At 44.8% G+C, this 17,805-nt stretch overlaps 1 protein-coding gene across 9 annotated transcripts in view; it reads right to left on the bottom strand.

Annotated features, from left to right (window-relative positions):
- Positions 1-17,805, bottom strand: part of sipa1l2 (signal-induced proliferation-associated 1 like 2) — a 117,420-nt gene that overhangs the window by 33,454 nt on the left and 66,161 nt on the right. For all 9 annotated transcript variants that reach the window (XM_029739257.1, XM_029739256.1, XM_029739259.1 and 6 more), the window contains exons 8-10: positions 12,050-12,629; positions 6,664-6,938; positions 133-348 (exon numbers count right to left, since the gene is read on the bottom strand). In XM_029739257.1, coding sequence (XP_029595117.1) covers positions 133-348; positions 6,664-6,938; positions 12,050-12,629 — 1,071 coding nt within the window. The remainder of the gene's footprint in view (positions 1-132; positions 349-6,663; positions 6,939-12,049; positions 12,630-17,805) is intronic.

The raw sequence follows: 17,805 nt of genomic DNA, 5'->3' as shown, positions 1-17,805 counted from the left end.
CGAAAATTAAAAAAAAACATCAGGACTTTGGCCATCCAGGCTCAAATTTGAGTACCTCGGATCTAGGGTGCTAGAACTAGGAACTATGAGTCAATTGAGTCAAAGAAGATGGAAGTGGGTGCTGAGGTGTACCTTGTCCCGTCCTGTTGCTTCCTGTCGAAGGAGGTGCTGCGGGAGATGGCCCCCTGGGCGTAGTGGAACATCTGCTGCCCGGGGCTGGGGCCCTGTGTGGGGGAGGTCCGGGACATGGATGGGCCACCACCCGGTGCTGCCGAGACGCGGTGCCAGCCGGCAGCCGTGGAGGTCTTGTACTCCACCACGGGGACGCGGTACATCTCCGAGCAGCTCCTGATAGAACAAATCAAAAAGACACATTAACAATTGAGCGTCTTACAAAACAATCTTAAATGGTGAAGTACATGTATTTACATTATACTGTAAGAGCATGAGTAAGTGTTGTTACATGTTATTATGTGCATCTAATGTAAAAAGTGTGACACAATCCTCATAGGCTATTCTAAGTCAATGGGAGAGTTATGTTGATATTTGGAAGATGGACTGCATTTTAAGTGTTCGGTATTTTGAGATTTTTCACTGCCTGCTACTTGATACGTCCGTTTCCAAAGAGGTACAGCCCCGTTCCACCTCTTTCTTGCTCGAATGATTTAACCGTCAGAATATAGTATTAACCCAATATTCTTGGTGCGAAAGAGATGACCAACTTTCCATTGCATTTGGGACCAGTCGCTGCCAACTCGTGTCCAAGTTCATCCAAATTTACTGCTACTTTGCTACAGTTAAATATGTTCAATATTTGCTGATGGATATGAGCTGCATTGACTAAGCCTGTGGCCGATTGACATCAATAGCACTGGTATTAGTATTTTATTAGGTCCCCTATTAGCTACTCTTCCAGGGGTCCACACAAAACATGACATAATGTTATATACTAACAGACAACATTGATTAATTTAACAAGCCCATTAGGTCATGACTACAGAGATAATTAGCTTTGAACTAGCTGGGAGATATAGGCTGGGTCCCAAAAGGCACCCTATTTCCTACACTGAACAAAAATATGAACACAACATGTAAACAATGTTCCATGAGCTAAAATAAAAGATCCCAGAAATGTTCCTTACGCACATATAGTACAAAAATATGGATCATGTTTTTCGCCTTCACTCTGCTTGATTCCTGTTAAAACATGATTTGGCAAGTCTTAAGATCTCAACCAACCCAAACGACTGCCTTGGAATGTCCCAAAAAATGGCACAGCACGAAAGCCCTGTCTTGATTCATACATGTTGGATTCATAAGTCTCAAATGGCACCCATTTCCATTATAATGCACTACTTTTGACCAGGGCCCATAGGGCTCTGGCCAAAAGGAATGTGCTATAAACACCGAACAAAAATATAAAACGCAACATGCAACAATTTCAACGATTTTACTGAGTTACAGTTCATATAACGAAAATCAGTCAATTGAAATAAATTCATTAGGCCCTAAACTATGGATTTCACATGACTGGGAAGACAGATATGAATATGTTGGTCAAAGATGGTGTGACCATTTGCCTTATGCAGCGCAACATCTCCTTCACATTGAGTTCTTCAGGCTGCTGATTGTGGCCTGTGGAATGTTGTCCCACTTCTCTTCAATGGCTGTGCGAAGTTGCTGGATATTGGCGGGAACTGGAACACGCTGTCGTACATGTCGATCCAGAGGATCCCAAACATGCTCAATAGGTGACATGCCTGGGGAGTATGCAGGCCATGGAAGAACTGGGACATTTTCAGCTTCCAGGATTTGTGTACAGATCCTTGCGACATGGGGCTGGGCATTATCATGCTGAAAAATGGTGATGGCGGCGGATGAATGGCACGACAATGGGATTCAGGATCTCGTCGCGGTATCTCTGTACATTCAAATTGCCATTGATAAAATGCAATTCTGTTCGTTGTGCGTAGCTTATGCCTTCCCATACCATAACCCCACCACCACGGAGCACTCTGTTCACAGCGATGACATCAGCAAACCAGTCGCCCACCACTCGCCCACAAGACGCAACACATGCCATCTGCCCGATACAGTTGAAACCGGGACTCATCTGTGAAGAGCACACTTCTCCAGTAAGCCAAGGACCATCCAAGGTGAGCATTTGCCCACTGAAGTCTGCTACGACGCCGAACCGCAGTCAGGTCAAGACCCTGGTGAGGGCGAGCTTCCCTGAGATGGTTTCTGACAGTTTGTGCAGAAATTCTTCCGTTGTGCAAACCCACAGTTTCATCAGCTGTCCAGGAGGTTGATCTCAGATGATCCCGCAGGTGCAGACGCTGGATGAGGAAGTCCTAGCTTGGCGTGGTTACACATGGGCTGCGGATGTGAGGCCGGTTGAGCGTACTGTCAAATTCGCTAAAACGACGTTGGAGGCGGCTTATGGTAGAGAAAGTAACATTCTCTGGCAACAGCTCTGGTGGACATTCCTGAAGTCAGCATGCCAATTGCAACGCTCCCTCAAAACTTGAGGCATCTGTTGCATTGTGTTGTGACAAAACTGCCTATTTTTGAGTGGCCTTTTATCATAAGGTGCACCTGTGTAATGATCATGCTGTTTAAATCAGCTTCTTGATATGCCACACCTGTTCGGTGGATGGATTGTCTTGGCAAAGGAGAAATGCTCACTAACAGGAAGGTAAATGTGTAGTATCTATTCTATATGGGAATAGATTGATATAAATGCTTCAGCTAAAATCATATGTGGTACAGTTGAAGTTGGAAGTTTACATACACCTTAGTCAAATACATTTAAACTCAGTTTCACAATTCCTGACATTTAATCCTAGTAAAAATTCCCTGTCTTAGGTCAGTTAGGATCACCACTTTATTTTAAGATTGTGAAATGTCAGAATAATAGTAGAGAGAATGATTGATTTCAGCTTTTATTTCTCTGATCACATTCCCAGTGGGTCAGAAGTTTACATACACTCAATTAGTATTTGGTAGCATTGCCTTTAAATTGTTTAACTGGGGTCAAACGTTTTGGGTAGCCTTCCACAAGCTTCCCACAATAAGTTGTGTGAATTTCGGCCTATTCCTCCTGACAGAGCTGGTGTAACTGAGTCAGGTTGGTAGGCCTCCTTGCTCGCACACGCTTTTTCAGTTCTGCCCACAAATTTTCTATAGGATTGAGGTCAGGGCTTTGGGATGGCCACTCCAATACCTTGACTTTGTTGTCCTTAAGCCATTTAGTCACAACTTTGGAAGTATGCTTGGCGTCATTATCCATTTGGAAGACCCATTTGCGACCAAGCTTTAACTTCCTGACTGATGTCTTGAGATGTTGCTTCAATATATCCACATAATTTTCCTGCCTCATGATGCCATCTATTTTGTGAAGTGTACCAGTCCCTCCTGCTGCAAAGCACCCCACAACATGATGCTGCCACACCCATGCTTCACGGTTGGGATGGTGTTCTTCGGCTTGCAAGCCTCCCCCTTTTTCCTTCAAATATAACAATGGTCATTACAGCCAAACAGTTCTATTTTTGTTTCATCAGACCAGAGGACATTTCTCCAAAAAGTATGATTTTTGTCCCCATGTACAGTTTCAAACCAAAGATCTGGCTTTTTTATGGTTTTGGAGCAGTGGCTTCTTCCTTGCTGAGCGGCCTTTCAGGTTGTGCCGATATAGGACTCGTTTTACTGTGGATATAGATAGTTGTGTACCTCTTTCCTCCAGCATCTTCACAAGGTCCTTTGCTGTTGTTCTGGGATTGATTTGCACTTTTCACACCAAATTACGTTAATCTCTAGGAGACAGAACGCATCTCCTTCCTGAGCGGTATGACGGCTGCGTGGTCCCAAGGTGTTTATACTTCCACAGATGAACGTGGTACCTTCAGCCGTTTGGAAATTGCTCCCAAGGATGAACCAGACTTGTGGAGGTCTACAATATTTTTTCCTGAGGTCTTGGCTGATTTCTTTAGATTTTCCCATGAAGTCAAGCAAAGAGGCCTTTCAAGGTAGGCCTTGAAATACATCCACAGGTACAACTCCAATTGACTTAAATTATGTCAATTAGCCTATCAGAAGCTTCTAAAGCCATGGCATCATTTTCTGGAATTTTACCAAGCTGTTTAAAAGGCACAGTCAACTTAGTGTATGTAAACTTCTGACCCAATGGAATTGTGATACAGTGAAATAATCTGTCTGTAAACAATTGTTGGAAAAATTACTTGTGTGTCATGCACAAAGTAGATGTCAACAAACTATAGTTTTGGCAAGTTGGTTAGGACAAGAAATTTGTGGAGTGGTTGAAAAACGAGTTTTAATGACTCCAACCTAAGTGTATGTAAATTTCCGACTTCAACTGTATATAGTCATTTGGTTAAAAGGGGGCATTATACTGATCAATAAAATGTTTGAGACATTTTATGGTAAAGATTAACTTTTGGTTTATTGTCAGAATTCTTTCAGAACACTGAGTACGGCAGTGCCGTCATAACTTGATTGATGTGACGGCTAACATGTTCTGGCAGTTGTGCAGGTGAGCCATAACACTGTCAAGAGACATTATTCCATTGTGAAGACAGGGGAGTGCAAGCCGCTGACAGGAATAAGAATTATTGATGTAAAACCCAACAGGTTATAGTGGTCGAAATCGTGGGAAATTGATGAAGCAATGATACTAACAGAGTGTTTAAAGCAGAAATGTGTAACCTTAATTATGCCAGTGGCAACTTAAGATATTACAAACACAAACATCCAAGAAGCAAAGCTAAAAATAAAGATTGACTATATACAGTTGAAGTTTACATACACTTAGGTTGGAGTCATTAAAACTCGTTTTTCAACCACTCCACACATTCCCCAAGACCCAAACCCTGCCCTTTTGAGAAAAAAAAGTTAGATTGAACCTTATAATGAACTCAATCTTTAATACTGAACAAAAATATCAATGCAACATGTGAAGTGTTGGTCCAATGTTTCATGAGCTGAAATAAAAGACCCCATTAATGTTCCATTTGCACAAAAAGCTTATTTCTCTCAGTTTGTGCACAAATTTGCTTGCATCCATGTTAGTGAGCATTTCTCCTTTTCCAAGATAATCCATCCACCTGATAGATGTGGCATATCAAGAAGCTGATTAAACAGCATTATCATTACACAGATGCACCTTGTGCTAGGGACAACAAAAGGCCACTAAAATGTGCAGTTTTGTCACAACACAATGCCACAGATGTCTCAAGTTGAGGGAGCATGCTAACTAAAGGAATGTCCACCAGAGCTGTTGCCAGAGAATTGAAGGTTAATTTCTCTACCATAAGCCGCCTCTCCAATGTCGTTTTAGAGAACGTCCAACCGGCCTCACAACCACAGACCACGGGTAAACACGGCAGTCCAGGACCTCCACATCTAACATCTTCACCTGCGGGATCGTCTGAAACCAGCCACCCGGACAGCTGATGAAACTGATGAGTATTTATGTACGTAATAAAGCCCTTTTGCTGTGAAAAACGAATTCTGATTGGCTGGGGCTGGCTCCCTGGAGCAACGAATCGCCCTTGCTGTCTCTGCCTAGCCGGTTCCCCTCTCTCCACTGGGAGAGAGGGGAACCCTATTACAGGGGCTGAGTCACTGGCTTACTGGTGCTCTTCCATGCCGTCCCTAGGAGGGGTGCGTCACTTGAGTGGGTTGAGTAACTGACGTGGTCTTCCTGTCTGGGTTGGCGCCCCCCCTTGGGTTGTGCCGTGGCGGAGATCTTTGTGGGCTATACTCGGCCTTGTCTCAGGATGGTAAGTTTGCGGCTGAAGATATCCCTCCAGTGGTGTGGAGGCTGTGCTTTGGCAAAGTGGGTGGGGTTATATCATGCCTGTTTGGCCCTGTTCGGGGGTATCATCGGATGGGGCCACAGTGTCTCCTGACCCCTCCTGTCTCAACCTCCAGTATTTATGCTGCAGAAGTTTATGTGTCGGGGGGCTAGGGTCAGTCTGTTATATCTGGAGTATTTCTCCTGTCTTATCCTGTGTCCTGTGTGAATTTAAGTATGCTCTCTCTAATTCTCTCTCTCGGAGGAGGACCTGAGCCCTAGGACCATGCCTCAGGACTGCCTGGCATGATGACTCCTTGTTGTCCCCAGTCCACCTGGCCGTGCTGCTGCTCCAGTTTCAACTGTTCTGCCTGCGGCTATGGAACCCTGACCTGTTCACTGTGATTATTATTATTTGACCATGCTGGTCATCTATGAACATTTGAACATCTTGGCCATGTTCTGTTATAATCTCCACCCGGCACAGCCAGAAGAGGACTGGCCACCCCTCATAGCCTGGTTCCTCTCTAGGTTTCTTCCTAGGTTTTGGCCTTTCTAGGGAGTTGTTCCTAGCCACCGTGCTTCTACACCTGCATTGCTTGCTGTTTGGGGTTTTAGGCTGGGTTTCTGTACAGCACTTTGATATATCAGCTGATGTAAGAAGGGCTATATAAATACATTTGATTTGATACATTAGGGCCTAATGAATTTATTTAAATTGACTGATTTCCTTATATGAGCTGTAACTCAGTAAAATCATTGAAATTGTTGCGTTTATATTGTTGTTCAGTGTAAGAATAAAACAGAGCTTAGTTTAAGTGCAAAGAAGGTGGTGGTGTTTAACCTACCTCCTGGGTGTGCCGTCTTCGTGGGGCTGGACGATGACCACACTGACTGTGTTGGACGTGCGCAGCAAGTCGATCATCTGCTCGTGGGATAGTGTGGCCACAGCCACCTTGCAGATCTCCATCAGCCGGCTGCCCGGACGGAGACCCACCTGCCAGGCGAAGCCGAAAGGCTCCACGTCCGCCACCACGCCCTCGAAGTTGACGTGGAATCCCAGCTGGCCCAGACCGTTCCGCCGGAGGGTCATCTCCACTGTCTCGCAGCCCCGGGTGACAATCTAGGGCGACATGACCAAGAGAGTCAATTCTAGCCTACTCTGATCTAATGGCTTTATTAGGGTTTATCCATGTTGGCAACTGTTTTGATAAGTTATGAGCATTACCTTATAAGGCCTACTGTAGATCAACCTTTACCCCAGTTAACCTCATGGAGGGGCAGTAATTAGCAACTTTGTGATTTGATCTAATCCACACAAAAACAAAACTTTAAATTGCACCGAAGCCAATGAGAACTTAAATAATTATCCTTTTCCAAGATAAAGTTGGTTGAAAAGACTAAAGGGCTCCATTCAATCAAACTTGGCAACAAAAACAAAATATAGTCCAAAAGTGGCCTGAGCTGGCCTCTTGAAGCGCAGGAAACAGTTACGGGATTTGACAAAAAAGTTTGCCAACAACAGAAGAAATACCTAGATAATTTCAGAATAAACCAGCCAATCGCACAATGTCAAGCTCTGCAGAGATTAGGGTCGTCACGATGCCAAAGGTAAAAAAAACAACATCTGTTTAGAGTGGCAACGTGTCACTATTTTTCATCCATACTCCCCAGTTCTTCACCCCTTTTTAGCGTCTTAAAGCCTGGCCGTCTGAGGCTAATGGTATCGTGACAACCCTAGCAGAGGCTTTAGACACCTTTGGATTATCCCATTTAACTGAAATTAAAAGGGCCTGGGACAGAACGCTCAGGGACACCCGACCCCATACGACCTCTCGTCTCCCCCTAAATAACACAATTATCAACCAAATGACTTAATCAATCCCAGGCAAAAAAAAGCAGGAGGAAAGTACATGCCTCGGCAGGCGTTTATTACCATCAGTGATTCAAGAACAGTAACTTCTAACAACAAACATATTGTTCTGAGGTTGAGGTAAAGTGTCGGTATAATGGGGGACATCTGCTGACTAAACTGCTGTGACTTGGGCTGGCTCCCAGGGCTTGAGTAATCTTCTCACTGCAGTGTTTACCCATAGTAAACTATTTAACTTAACAAGATCTTTTCACATCAGATCTTTTACAGATCTGATTGGTCAAAATACCAATTAGTGAAAAAATATCAGAATTGGGCTGCCTGTCTAAACGCAGCCAAATACTGAGGTACAAGGTTTTATGCAAGTGTCTTATGATATTAAACTACAAAAGTTTGGGGTCACTTAGAAATGTCCTTGTTTTTGAAAGAAAAGCAAATGTTTTGTCCATTAAAATATCAAATTGATCAGAAATACAGTGCAGACATTGTTTATGTTGTAAATGACTATTGTAGCTGGAAATGGCAGATTTTTTATGGAATATCTACATAGGCTTACAGAGGCCCATTATCAGCAACCATCACTCCTGTGTTCCAATGACACGTTGTGTTCACTAATCCAAGTTTTTCATTTTAAAAGACTAATTGATCATTAGAAAACCCTTTTGCAATTTTGTTAGCACAGCTGAAAACTGTTGTTCTGATTAAAACTGTCCTTCTTTAGACTAGTTGAGTATCTGGAGCATCAGCATTTCTGGGTTCGATTACAGGCTCAAAATGGCCAGAAACAAAGACCTTTCTTCTGAAGCTTGTCAGTCTCCTCTGTCTGGACAGAGTTCCTCTGTCCAGTGTCTGTGTTCTTTTGCCCATCTTAATCTTTTATTTTTATTGACCAGTCTGAGATATGGCTTTTTCTTTGCAACTCTGCCTAGAAGGCCAGCATCCCAGAGTAGCCTCTTCACTGTTGACGTTGAGACATTTTGCGGGTATTATTTAATGAAGCTGCCAGTTGAGGAACGACTTGAGGAGTCTCTTTCTCAAACTAGACACTCTAATGTACTTGTCCTGTTGCTCAGTTGTGACCCGGGGCCTCCCACTACTCTTTCTATTCTGGTTAGGGCCAGTTTGCACTGTTCTGTGAAGGGAGTAGTACATATAACTTTTTTTTTTTTTTTTTGGACCGGATGCTGGAGTGAGTAGTCGTGCTGTACTTCGCTCCGCGGGTAATATTACATTTCATTACATTACAACGGAACGATTTGATTAGTGTAATGTTAGCTAGCTAGCTACATAGTTGTCTTTACATCAAGGATAAAGGTGCAGCTAAAGGTGAAGGTGTAGCTTTGAGAAACTAACAAGGTTAGCTAGCCAGCTGTATTCGTTCGTTCGCGCCGTTTTCCAAATGGCGTCAACACCACAGTCACTGCTAGCTAGCCAACTTTACCAACTAGCAGTACTGTAGAAACTAAATACATTACAATGGAACGATTTGATTAGTGTAATGTTAGCTAGCTACATAGTTGTCTCTGTGTCAAAGATAAAAGAAAGGTAAACGCAGCCACTGCTAGCTAGCCAACTCTACCAGCTAGCAGTACTGTATAATTTTTTTGTCAATAAGATTTTTGCAATGTAAGCTTAACTTTCTGAACTTTCAAGTTGTGTAGTCCACTTGTGTAGCTAGCAGGACTGACTTTGTGTTAGCTAGCCAACGTTTAATTACTTCTGAGTTATGAAAGGAACTAGACACGGACACGAATGATCCATTGGTAGTTTGTTGTAACCAAGTATTGGTGCTAACCGTGTGTTAATGGATGCTAGCATGCTAGTTTGCTACGGCGTCATAGGACACGGTGCACTGGGTGGGTTTCACGGAAGAATACTGTACCAAGTTATCTAGCTGAATAAACTAAATTTGAGCCTATTCCTGGAAACATTGAACCACTGTAGTTTACATCAATTATAATTTCTAAAGTTGAAGTTGGAAAAGTTATATTTGAGTGTTTCAGTGAATGGTTAGTGAGGGAGGCCCTGCTCTCTCGCTTCCCCAGTTGTTTAGTTAATTTTCCTTCCAATCTCCTTTGCATTAGTGTAGCCTCTCCTGTAGCCTGTCAACTATGTGTCTGTCTATCCCTGTTCTCTCCTCTCTGCACAGGCCACACAAACGCTTCACACCGCATGGCCGCTGCCGCTCTAACCTGGTGGTCCCAGCGCGCACGACCCACGTGGAATTCCAGGTCTCCGGCAGCCTCGGGAACTGCCGGTCTGCGGCCAACAAGGCAGAGTTCATCTCAGCCTATGCTACCCTCCAGTCCCTCGACTTCTTGGCGCTGACGGAAACATGGATTACCACAGAAAACACTGCTACTCCTACTGCTCTCTCCTCGTCTGCCCACGTGTTCTCGCATACCCCGAGAGCATCTGGTCTGCGGGAATGGTGGCACTGGAATCCTCATCTCTCCCAAGTGGACATTCTCTCTTTCTCCCCTGACCCATCTGTCTATCTCCTCCTTTGAATTCCATGCTGTCACAGTCACTAGCCCATTCAAGCTTAACATCCTTATCATTTATCGCCCTCCAGGTTCCCTTGGAGAGTTCATCAATGAGCTTGACGCCTTGATAAGTTCCTTTCCTGAGGATGGCTCACCCCTCACAATTCTGGGTGACTTTAACCTCCCTACCTTTGACTCATTTCTCTCTGCCTCCTTCTTTCCACTCCTCTCCTCTTTTGACCTCACCCTCTCACCGTCCCGCCCTACTCACAAGGCAGGCAATACGCTTGACCTCATCTTTACTAGATGCTGTTCTTCTACTAATCTCACTGCAACTCCCCTCCAAGTCTCCGACCACTACCTTGTATCCTTTTCCCTCTCGCTCTCCTCCAACACTACTCACTCTGCCCCTACTCAGATGGTATTGCGCCGTCGCAACCTTCGCTCTCTCTCTCCTGCTACTCTCTCCTCTTCCATCCTATCATCTCTTCCCTCTGCTCAATCCTCACCCCGCTCCTCCGCACACTCCACTGGCTTCCAGTTGAAACTCGCATCTGCTACAAGACCATGGTGCTTGCCTACGGAGCTGTGAGGGGAACAGCACCTCCGTACCTTCAGGCTCTGATCAGTCCCTACACCCAAAGAAGGGCACTGCGTTCATCCACCTCTGGCCTGCTCGCCTCCCTACCTCTGCGGAAGCACAGTTCCCGCTCAGCCCAGTCAAAACTGTTCGCTGCTCTGGCACCCCAATGGTGGAACAAGCTCCGTCACGACGCCAGGACATCGGAGTCAATCACCACCTTCCGGAGACACCTGAAACCCCACCTCTTTAAGGAATACCTGGGATAGGATAAAGTAATCCTTCTAACCCTCCCCCCAAAAAAGATATAGATGTACTATTGTAAAGTGGTTGTTCCACTGGATATCATAAGGTGAATGCACCAATTTGTAAGTCGCTCTGGATAAGAGCGTCTGCTAAATGACGTAAATGTATTGTGATGTAATGATAGCGTTGTATGAGCTCTTCAGTTTCTTGGCAATTTCTCGCATGGAATAGACTTCATTTCTCAGAACAAGAATAGACTGATGAGTTTCAGAATAAAGTTAATAGTTTCTGGCCATTTTGAGCCTGTAATCAAACCCACAAATGCTGCTGATGCTCCAGATACTCAACTAGTCTAAAGAAGGCCAGTTTTATTGCTTCTTTAATGAGAACAGTTTTCAGCTGTGCTAACATAATTGCAAAAGGGTTTTCTAATGATCTATTAGCCTTTTGATGATAAACTTGGATTAGCTAACACAATGTGACATTGGAACACAGGAGTGATGGTTGCTGATAAATGGGCCTCTGTACGCCTATGTAGATATTCCATTAAAAAAAAAAATCTGTCGTTTCCAGCTACAATAGTCATTTACAACATTAACCATGTCGACACTGTATTTTTGATCAATTTGATGTTATTTTAATGGACAAAAAAAATTGCTTTTCTTTCAAAAACAAGGACCCTAAACTTTTGAACGGTAGTGTATGTCTCAGGCAGAAGTTGCCAATCTTCTCTCTGGGCCAGTGTGGGTACAGCCAAGCGGTAACAAACCCAAACCCAATTCAAGTGATCAACTAAACCTAGTCTTCAGTAAATACTTGGAGACTATGAATTAGGTATGTTCCTTGTGGGTCCGATTGGCGACCCCTGGTTTAAAGGACTTTAACACCGAGGTGTGGTTTCCCGGACACAAATTAAGCCTGGACTAAATATCATTCTCAATGAAAGATTTTAATTGAAAATACTGCTTAGTCCATTATTAGGCTTAACCTGTGTACAGGATGTGTAGCACTGAATTATGTTGTCTTTTAGCCTAACACAACCTCCTTACCTCCAACCTCTGCATGATCTCCCGGACGTCGTCCCAGCATCCTTCCTGCGTGGAGAACACCACACACTCGCCTCGCTCGTAGAAGAGCCGGACGCTCCCAGATGTTGCGCTCCAACCAAGGACGTCGCGGCAGTAGCAGTTGAACACCACCTCCTTGGACGCCTCTTCGATCAGCACCACAAACTCATTGGAGACAGCCAGCAGGCAGCCAATGTCCGCCGACTGGCCAAAGTCCCGGGCCACCACGGCCCAAGTGACTGCCCCGTAGCTCTGGAGGTGGGCGTTCCGCCGGGGTCGGCTGCGCTCCTTCTTCTTGACACCCAACGAGATGAAGCTGAACTTGGCCGCTGAAGAGTCCACAGGGTTGGCACTTACAAAGTTCTCGGCCAAATCTTTCAGGTACTCTTGGCGCGTGCGCATGGCCATGGCGCGGAACTTGTCGGACTTATGCACCGCATTCTCACCGTTCATCATCTTGGCCAGAAGGAAGTCCCGGAACATGGCCGACTTTGGGAAGAGCACCCCCTGGGGGATGGGAGGACCGAAGGCGGGCACGTCTTTAGATCTGGTGACTGCCACACTAAAATAAAGACAAACAGCTATTTTAATCCCTCTGTCATTTTCCATCACCATATTTGATAAGTAACACAAACAGGTCAAAACAATACATTTGAGAGAGATTTGTTGGGGGGGGATTTGAATTAAAGCCACTCCCTGGAAATGAAAAGGTTACAAACTGTTGTTCTGCTAATCCAAAGGGCAATTACAAGAGCAGAACAAGTGGTTTCATGATCAACTGAACGTCATATTAGATAGCTAAAGTGCTGTTACATTGCGTGAATATAATTGACTACACAAGCTTCATTTTAAAAGCCTCTATTATAAATAGAGGTGTGGTTTCAGTTTAAACAAATAGAGATTATTTCAACCCTCACAGTGGTGTAGGAAGTGACAAGCAACTCGTGTTTCTGTATGATCAGAATTCTGATTCAAGACTCAGGTCCTCTAACAGTAAGGGCCGGAAATAATTGTAGTGGATTTGAATCATACAGCAGCATATCCAAATCAAATCAAAGTTTATTGGTCGCTAACACAGATTTGCAGATATCGCAGGTGCAGCAAAATGCTTGTGTATCTAGCTCCAACAATTCAGTAATAGCTAGCAATTAAAAAACGTAAAATACACAATCCAGAAAAATAACAAGCAATGTCAGAGACTGGAATATAAATATATATACACACACATATGTATATACACATATAATGGTGTAAAGGCAGTATGGACAGTATTGTCCAGCAGTAGATGCATAGGTTGAGCCATGACTAGAGTACAGTATATTGAGTGCATTTGGAAAGTATTCAGACCCCTTGACTTTTTCCAAATTTTGTTACATCCTTATTTTTTCCCTTATCAATCTACACACAATACCCCATAATGACAAAGCAAAAACAGGTTCACACATTTTTATTTATTAAAAGTAAAAAACAAATATCACATTTACATAAGTATTCAGACCCTTTACTCAGTACTTTTTGAAGCATTATTAAAGCACTTTTGACAGCGATTACAGCCTTGAGTCTTCTTGGGTTTGAAGCTACAAGCTTGGCACATCTGTATTTGGGGAGTTTCTCCCATTCTTCTCTGCAGATCCTCTCAACCGCTGTCAGGTTGGATGGGGAGTGTTGCTGCAGAGCTATTTTCAGGTCTTTCCAGAGATGTTCGATCATATTCAAGTCCAGGATCTGGCTGTGTCACTCAAGGATATTAAGAGAATTGTCCAGAAGCCACTCCTGCATAGTCTTGGCTGTGTGCTTAGGGTCGTTGTCCTGTTGGAAGGTGAATCTTCGCCCCAGTCAGAGGTCCTGAGCGTTCTGGAGCAGGTTTTCATCAAGGATCTCTCTGTACTTTTCGCCGTTCATCCTACCCTCAAATCCTGACTTGTCTCCCAGTCCCTGCCGCTGAAAACATCCCCACAGCATGATGCTGCCATCACACCTCACCGTAGGGATGGTGGCAGTTTCCTCCAGACGTGACTCTTGGCATTTAGGCCAAAGAGTTCAATCTTGGTTTCATCAGACCAGGGCATCTTGTTTCTCGTAGTCTGAGAGCCTTTAGGTGCCTTTTGGCAAACTCCAAGAGGGCTGTCCAGTGCCTTTTACTGAGGAGTGGCTTCCATCTGGCCACCATAGAAGCCTGATTGGTGGAGTGTGCAGAGATGTCCTTCTGGAAAGTTCTCCCATCCCCACAGAGGAACTCTGGAGCTCTGTCAGAGTGAGCATTGGGTTCTTGGTCACCTCCCTGACCAAGGCTCTTCTCCCCCGATTGCTCAGTCTGGCCGAGCGGCCAGCTTTAGGAAGAGTCTTAGTGATTCCAATCTTCTTCCATTTAAGAATGATGGAGGCCACTGTGTCCTTGGGGATCTTCAATGTTGCAGAATTTTTTTTGGTACCCTTCCCCAGATCTGTACCTCAACACTATCCTGTCTTGGAGCTCTACAGACAATTTCTTCAGCTTCATTGCTTGGTTTTTGCTCTGCCATGCACTGTCAACTGTGGGACCTTATAGACAGGTGTGCGCCTCTCCAAATCATGTCCAATCAATTGAATTTGCCACAGGTGGAATCCAATCAAGTTGTAAAAACATCAAGGATGATCAATGGAAACAGGATGCACCTGAGCTCAATTTCAAGTCTCATAGCTTATTTACATAATTATTCAAACCTTTTGCGATCTGTTTATTTATTTGTTTAAATTTGCAAAGATTCCTAAAAACCTGTTTGCGCTTCATTATTATGGGTTATTGTGTGTAGATTGATGAGGAAAACAATTCATTTGATACATTTTATAATAAGGCTGTAACGTAACAAAATGTGGAAAAAGGGGTCCGAAAACTTTACAAATGCACTGTACATATAAAGTGGGTAAAACAGTATGTAAACATTATTAAAGTGACCAGTGTTCAATGCCTATGTACATAGGGCAGCAGTCTAAGGAGCAGGGGGTAGAGTACCGCGTGGTAGCCGGCTAGAACAGTGACTAAGTTTCAGGGTAGGGAACTGAGTGGAGGCCGGCTAGTGGGGACTGTAACAGTCTGATGGCCTGGAGATACAAGCAGTGTCTCGGTCCCAGGTTTGATGCACCTGTACGGTCTCTGCCTTCAAGATGGTAGCGGCGTGAACAGGCTGTGGCTTGGGTGGCTGAGGTCCTTGATGATCTTCTTGGCATTCCTGTGACACCGGGTGCTGTAGATGTCCTGGAGGGCAGGCAGTGTGCCCCCGGTGATGTGTTGGGCTGACTGCACCACCCTCTGGAGAGCCCTGCAGTTGCGGGTGGTGCAATTGCCATACCATGCGGTGATACAGCCTGACAGGATGCTCACAATGGTGCATCTGTAGAAGTTTCTGAGGGTCTAAAGGTGTCAGCATGTTTCAGTTCGGCCTAAGTCAGCTAGGCAAACGAGAGTGTTCGCATACTCCCTTAAAGACCTCTTGAAAAACGAGAAAAAAAGCACCAAGTCATATTTGTCCTATTTGAGACGCCGTAGCCAGTTATAGTTATTCCTCAAAATAGTCAGAACTAATCTAAGGTAACTCAAGAAATCAGTCATGAATTTTGACGTTTTTGCTGAGGAGATCTTTAGTTAGGTGTAGAATTGAGCAACTAAAATGTTTGGTGCAATATTTCTCAATGAACAAATTTGCATATAAACAAGTCATTTCTCATCAAATGACAAATTCTTTATTGAAGAATTCCTACAGTTGACCAATCACGGACAAAGGGGCGTAGACTTTGGCTGGCCCCGAGAAAAATGTGTTCCCGAACAGCTGAAAAAACCCGTACCGAGGTCCAAAACCAACTAAAAAATAACTAAATGTTGTCATAATATATGCACAAACTCTTCTGCGGATTCCTTTAGGGACCAAGCGGAGTTTCTTCAGCCTCCTGAAGTTGAAGAGGCACTGTTGCTTCTTCTTCACCACGCTCTCTGTGTGAAGGGACCATTTCAGGCTGTCCGTGATGTGTACGCTGAGGAACATGTACTTTTCACCTTCTCCACTGCGGCCGTCGATGTGGATGGGGGAGTGCTCCCTCTGCTGTTTCCTGAAGTCCATGATCATCTCCTTTGTTTTGTTGACGTTGAGTTTGAGGTTATTTTCCTGACACCACACTCCGAGGGCCCTCACCTCCTCCCTGAAGGTCGTCTAGTCGTTGTTGGTAATCAAGCCTACCACTGTAGTGTCGTCTGCAAACTTGATGATTGAGTTGGAGGCGTGCATGGCCACGCAGTCATGGGTGAACAGGGAGTACAGGAGAGGGCTGAGAACACACCCTTGTGGGGCCCCAGTGTTGAGGATCAGCGGGGTGGAGATGTTGTTTCCTTCCCTCACCACCTGGGGGCGGCCCATCAGGAAGTCCAGGATCCAGTTGCACAGCGCGGGGTCGAGACCCAGGGTCTCGAGCTTAATGACGAGTTTGGAGGGTACTATGGTGTTAAAATGCTGAGCTGTAATCGATGAACAGCATTCTTACATAGGTATTCCTCTTGTCCAAATGGATTAGGGCAGTGTGCAGTGTGATTGCGATTGCGTTGTCTGTGGACCTATTGGGGTGGTAAGCAAATTGGAGTGGGTCTAGGCCAGGGTGTCAGGTAGAGTGGAGGTGATATGGTCCTTGACTAGTCTCTCAAAGCACTTCATGATGACGGAAGTGAGTGCCACGGGGCGATAGTCATTTAGCTCAGTTACCTTAGCTTTCTTGGGAACAGGAACAATGGTGGCCCTCTTGAAGCCATCAAAACTATGAAATAACCCATATGGAATCATGCAGTAACCAAAAAAATGTTAAACATCTTAGCCACCCAAAGTTGCGGAGATAATCTGTTCACCTACTCTGCGTCTCACAAAGACAAGGCGGTTGGAAACAAAAATCTCAAATTTGTACCCATCAGACCAAAGGACAGTTTAATGTCCATTGCTCTAATGTCCATTGCTCGTCTTTCTTGGCTCAAGCTAGCCTCTTCTAATTATCGGTGTCCTTTAGTAGTGGAGGACGAAAGCACAGAGTCCTGGTGGGCTTCGGTAGCTATATCGGCAGCTCTGTGTTGTTTTCCTCGAAGCGGCAAAAGTGTTTAGCTCGTCCAGGAGCGAGGCGTAGGTGTCCACAACGTGGCTGGCTTTCCCTTCATAATCCGTGATTGTCTGGAGTCCCTGCCACATATGTCTCATGTCGGAGCAGTTTAATGCAACTTCACTGTCTAATGTTGTTTTGCCTCTTGATTGCGTTACTGAGGTCATAGCTGGTCTGCTTGTACAGGTCCACATTCCCAGTCACCTTGCCATGGCTAAATGCGATGGTTCACACTTTTAGTTTTGCGCGAATGATGCAATCTATCCACGATTTTTGGTTTAGATGAGTTCTAATCGTCACAGTGGGACAACATCCTCTATGCACTTCCTTATGAACCCAGTCTCCGAGTCAGTGTGTACGTCAATACTACTATTCTCAGAGGCGACCCGGAATATTTCCAGGTCCGCGTGATCAAAACAATCTTGAAGCATAGATTTCGATTGGTCAGACCAACATTGAGCAGTCCATACCACGGGAGCTTCCTGTACCCATTTTGCCTATAGGTGGGCAGGAGCAGAAGAGAGGTGTGGTCTAATTTGCCTAAGGGAGGGAGGGGGATGGCCTTGTAGCCCGCCCCAAAAGGGAGAGTAGCAATGATCCACGGTCCGTGTTGCGCATGTAGCACAGGA

The sequence above is a fragment of the Salmo trutta genome, chromosome 38, assembly GCF_901001165.1.
Source record: "Salmo trutta chromosome 38, fSalTru1.1, whole genome shotgun sequence".
Classification (NCBI taxonomy): domain Eukaryota; kingdom Metazoa; phylum Chordata; class Actinopteri; order Salmoniformes; family Salmonidae; genus Salmo; species Salmo trutta.
The sequence above is the reverse complement of the archived record's forward strand: the minus strand, read 5'-3'. Positions and strand labels throughout refer to the sequence as shown.